Below are 5,731 nucleotides of genomic sequence, written 5' to 3'. Positions count from 1 at the left end.
ACACACAGACACACACACACACACACACACACACACAGACACACACACACACACACACAGAGACACAGACACACACACACACACAGACACACACATACACACACACACACATGCTTTAAACACCTGTTCACTATTTACATACAGAATTCTTACCCCAAAGCTTACCATCTGTCGGATTCTTCGACACGGATCTCAAGGAACGACACTGGTGCCCTCCTGTCAGCCAGTGAACAGGGGTAATCACAACCTCAGGAAAGGGCAGATGATTTTGTAAGAAATAAGGTTTCTTCCTTTTTGTTTACAGAACAATCTGTCTGTCCTTCCTGGAGAAGGGATCATCACTGAATTCTTTTCATGGATCTGGAGTGAGAATTTGGTGGAAGCTCCATGTTGCATGCCAAATTTGTTAGCAAAATATTTGTTAGTTGGTATGTTTTCAGGTGGCCAAATTAATGTTAATGGTTGAGCCCGAGGAAGCTTATAAATCACACACAATTCTGAATAGGAAGTAGTCTGTCTATATTAGCGCTGCATCTCACTTGATAGCGTAAAGTAAAACAGAACATATTCTTGGGAAACTGGTGCTGATAACATCACGTTTTCCAGTCCACTTCAGTAGGGCTAAGATATTGTGTAGAGTGCTCTCGGTTAATTGAATATCTCGAGGTTTATGATATAATAGGCAGAAGCATATTAGATAGATACAATAAAAAAGCCCCAACTCCATATTTTTACGGCTCTGGGCATCACATTTTATGGCTTCCAGCACCGTGTCTTGGTTTAGTGGGTTAGTAAAGAGTTAAATACACTTTTTAATATATTCACCATATTTTGTATCTTATATGATCCAGTACACATATTCCCATATATTTATTAAGGGAATGGCTTTGCCTCTCTACTGCATTGTGCAACAGATATGACACTTCATGGTATTACCACATGGTGCTGTGAGCAGCCACTAGATGGCATAGTTGGTAAGGCGCAGATTATATAGAAGGAAAACAGCTGTCCCCATGAAAACAGGACTGGTAGATCTACCTGGGTGAATATCAGGGAATGTTTGTGGAATATAAGGTAAGAAAAAAAATGTTATTCTAAAAGACTCAAACAAGGAACTAAACACTTATATATCTATAAATATTCACAAGTAGTACATAGAAGAATGTATATATATCATATAAGATACAAACTGGCTTTATGGTCAACATAGAAGGGCACAGTACAACATGTGGAGTAGCATTGTGTCTCAACACAAAAACAGCGTTGTTGGACTCCATATAACAGGGTTGAGGGGGGATCAAGCCCCCCTTAATCGTTAGTACAACCACATTTTTGATGAACTGAAAACACTTAAATAGAAGACTTTTTTACAGTATTAAGTATATAGTACTTGATTCCTAATTATTAGTATTCAAATATTGACTATTTTGTAGTATTTCAGGATCTTGTACATTCACTAAAATGTTTGACAGCCTTGAAGGAGGTTAAGTTTTTTATAAGCACCCACAAAAGTAATCATATGGACACCACTGATAGGTTGTCAATAAACAAGTTGTGTCATGTGATACATATCCAATGTAAAAGTTGACAATAGCCATGATGTATCATATGCGATACAGAAACGAATTTGCATTAAAACTAAAAAATCATCAATAAAGGTATTTTAGTGTAATAATTGTGTTTCTGAAAGAATTTTATCAGCTAAAATTTTTTGTCATGTTTTTGGAAGTTCATTCAATGACGGGCTAAAAAAGACTTCAAACCAAACTGATACAATATTTAGTTTTCTTCTCTTATAATAGTCTAAGAGCAAACAAAACATAATGAACAGGAAAAGGCCAAATGTAAATCACAAGCTAAGGCCTTAGTCAGACGGGCTCAGCGCTGAGCCAATCAGGGGCAGCTCTCACTCACACCCACTGCCGGTCGACCGCGCTGAACTCCGTCTGCCGGGACAAGGTGAGTATATATATATTTTTTATTTTTACACATTTCTGGATGAATTGCAGGGAAGGGCTTATATATTTAAGCCCTTCCCGACAATTCATCCTGCGATCGCCGGCAGCCCATTGCTTTCAGTGGAACCTGCTGTATTGCCGGCTCCATTGAATTCAATGCGCTGGACAGCTCCGGACTGTTTCTATTGAAACGCGGCTAGGAGGAGTTTTTTCGGGCGATTTTTCGGCCCCGGTCACGCGATTTGCGGATGCACATCCGTCATGCGATCCGCAAATCGTGGCAAAAAACGCCCGTGTGACTAAGGCCTAAGGGTGCTTTTAGACGGAACAATTATTGTTCAAACAATTATTGAATCATTCAAAAATGAACAATAATTGTTCAATGAAAACGCGGCCAACAACTGAATGAAGAATGATAATGTGTTCGCTTGTCATTCGGTGTTCAGTTTATGCAGGTATAAGCATTATCATACATCATTTGCGAGCCGTTCCGTCTGTTCAGTACTTTGTAAACCGTTCACATGTATTCCCAATCGACCCTGACAGACCAATGATAGACTGAATGAAATGTGATAAAAATGTAAACCATAAATTGTACATGTAGAAGGATGTCATTTGAAAAGAAAAGTCTTGTTCTCTTGTTCTAACGATCAATTCCTATGTGTAAATGAATCCTAAACAAGGAGCAACCATGGAAATTCTCCATATATCACAGATACCACGTTCTGCCTGCAGTGAGAGTTGTCTACCCGGATACAGGAAAGTCCCATGGGAAGGAAAACAAAAATGCTGCTACTACTGCGTCCCCTGTGCAGAAGGCGAGATCTCCAACCAGACTGGTGAGAAATAGACATTTATCAGTTGTCTTGTGTTACTCTGTAGGGCCGCTAATTATTGATTATATTATTATACAAGGAGTACCAAGTGTGATTATATAGATAAAGATAATTTACAATGTGAAATATCATATACAATCCTGTTAGCTGAGATGTGGTTATGGTCTTGTCTGCTCGAATACTTATTTATTCTAGTAATTAATATTATCTATTTTGACTCCCCATAAATGTCCCGCAGATATGGAGAGATGTTTGGAGTGTCCTGAAGACCGCTGGCCTAATGAGAGAAGAGACATCTGTATCCCAAGACCAATTGATTTCCTGTCCTATGAAGATACATTGGGATTATCTCTCGTCATTATCAATCTCTTCTTCTGTTTTGTGACTGTCGTTGTGTTGGGGATATATATAAAACACAAGGACACTTCAATAGTGAAAGCCAATAATCAGAACCTGAGCTACATCCTGCTCCTCTCTCTACTCTTCTCATTTCTATGTTCTCTCTTATTCATTGGACGGCCCACGAGGATCTCATGTCTGCTACGACAGGTGGGAACTGGGATCATTTATAGTCTTGCAGTTTCTTCCATTTTAGCTAAAACAGTCACTGTAGTCTTGGCTTTTCATGCCATCCAACCTGGCAGAACACTGAGGAGATGGTTGGGGAGACATCTCTCCACATCCTTACTCATTACTGGTACAACAGGAGAGGTTCTGATCTGTGTCTTCTGGTTGTCTTTCTCTCCGCCATTCTCAGATTATAACACTGCAGTAGAGGTTGGGAAGATAATCTTACAATGTAATGAGGGATCTGTCATTGCTTTCTACATGGTCCTTGGCTACATGGGATTTCTGGCTGTGTTGAGCTTTATTATAGCATTTCTAGCCAGAAAGCTTCCAGACGTCTTCAATGAGGCTCAGTACATCTCCTTCAGCATGCTGGTCTTCTGCAGTGTGTGGATCTCCTTCATCCCAGCCTATCTCAGTACCAAGGGGAAATACATGGTGGCTGTAGAAGTTTTTGCCATCTCAGCTTCCAGTGCTGGACTCCTGGGCTGTATCTTCATCCCCAAATGTTACATTATCCTGCTGAGACCAGAGCTGAATACAAAGTTCAACAAAATTTTGGGACAAAGAAAGAGTATAAAGCATACGTTGTAGCTCCTATTCTCACTTCTTTCCATGGCCGTGTTTTTCAGCTTCTTATTTGCCTGTTTTGCCTTACTGTAACATTTAGAACAGTTTGTTGGTCTGATCAGACAAATAACCTCTATTTGTTGTCTTCGCTCTTTGTACACAATAAAGTTACTGCACTTTTAGTCTAAAAATATACAATAATAAAAACCGTGACAATGTTCCAAAAAATTAATTCTTTAAATTCTTTATTAGAGATGAGCGAGCACCAAAATGCTCGGGTGCTCGTTACTCGAGACGAACTTTTCGCGATGCTCGAGGATTCGTTTCGAGTAACGAACCCCATTGAAGTCAATGGGCGACCCGAGCATTTTTGTATATCGCCGATGCTCGCTAAGGTTTTCATTTGTGAAAATCTGCAAAACCCAAGAAAGTGCTGGAAACGACACAGAAACGGATAGGGCAGGCGAGGGGCTACATGTTGGGCTGCATTTCAGGTTCCCAGGTCTCACTATTAAGCCACAATAGTGGCAAGAGTGCCCCCCCCCCCACAATTTTTACTTCTGAAAAACCCTCATTAGCAAGGCATACCTTAGCTAAGCACCACACTACCTCCAACTAAGCACAATCACTGCCTGCATGACAGTCCGCTGCCACTTCTCCTGGGTTACATGCTGCCCAACCCCCCCCCCCCCCCCCCCCCGCACGACCCAGTGTTCACAGCGCACACCAAAGTGTCCCTGCGCAGCCTTCAGCTGCCCTCATGCCACACGCTGGCCTCATAGCCACACCACCCTCATGTCTACTTATAAGTGCGTCTGTCATGAGGAAGAACGGGAGGCACACACTGCAGAGGGTTGGCAGGGCCAGGCAGCGAAGCTCTTTAAAAGGGGCGGAGCGATAGCCCACAATGCTGTACAGAAGCAATGAGAACTTCAATCCTGTGCCACCTCCGTCAGGAGCTGCAAAAGTGGGCATAGCAATGGGGAACCCATGTGCCACACACTATTCATTCTGTCAAGGGGTCTGCATGCCCCAGTCAGACCGTGGTTTTTTATAAATAGTCACAGGCAGGTACAACTCCGCAATGGGAATTCCGTGTGCACCCACAGCATGGGTGGCTCCCTGGAACCCACCGGCGGTACATAAATAAATCCCATTGCAGTGCCCAGCACAGCTGAGGTAACGTGAGGTTTAATGCAGGTGGGCTTTGGCCCACAATGCATGCCCCAGTCAGACTGGGGTTCTTTATAAGTAGGCACATGCAGTTACAACTCCGTGTGGACCGACAGCATGGGTGGGTCCCAGGAAGCCACCGGCGGTACATAAATATATCCCATTGCAGTGCCCTGGACAGTAAAGCTAACGTCAGATTAAATGCAGGTGGGCTTCAGCCCACACTGCATGCCCCAGTCAGACTGGGGTTTTTATACATAGACACTGGCAGGTACAAATCCCTAATGTGAAGTCCCTGTGGACCCAAAGCATGGGTGGCTCCCTGGAACCCACAGGCGGTACATAAATAAATCCCAATGCAGTGCCCATCACAGCTGAGGTAACGTGAGGTTTAATGCAGGTGGGCTTTGGCCCACACTGCATGCCCCAGTCAGACTGGGGTTCTTTACAAGTAGACACATGCAGTTACAACTCCGTGTGGACCGACAGCATGGGTGGGTACCAGGATGCCACGGGCGGTACATAAATATATCCCATTGCATTGCCCATCACAGCTGAAGTAACGTCCGATTAAATGCAGGTGGTCTTCGGCCCACACTGCATGCCCCAGTCTGACCGGGGTTTTTA

At 43.1% G+C, this 5,731-nt stretch overlaps 1 protein-coding gene across 1 annotated transcript; it reads left to right on the top strand.

Annotated features, from left to right (window-relative positions):
* Positions 1-2,649: 2,649 nt before the first annotated feature.
* On the top strand, positions 2,650-3,955 carry LOC136572577 (vomeronasal type-2 receptor 26-like). The gene is made up of 2 exons (XM_066573711.1): positions 2,650-2,797; positions 3,033-3,955. Exons 1-2 carry the CDS (start codon positions 2,650-2,652, stop codon positions 3,953-3,955), a joined length of 1,071 nt encoding a protein of 356 aa, XP_066429808.1.
* The last annotated feature ends 1,776 nt before the right edge of the window (positions 3,956-5,731 follow it).

Source organism: Eleutherodactylus coqui, chromosome 1, assembly GCF_035609145.1.
Source record: "Eleutherodactylus coqui strain aEleCoq1 chromosome 1, aEleCoq1.hap1, whole genome shotgun sequence".
NCBI lineage: Eukaryota > Metazoa > Chordata > Amphibia > Anura > Eleutherodactylidae > Eleutherodactylus > Eleutherodactylus coqui.
Note: the sequence above shows the minus strand (reverse complement) of the source record. Positions and strands in the feature narration are given on the sequence as shown.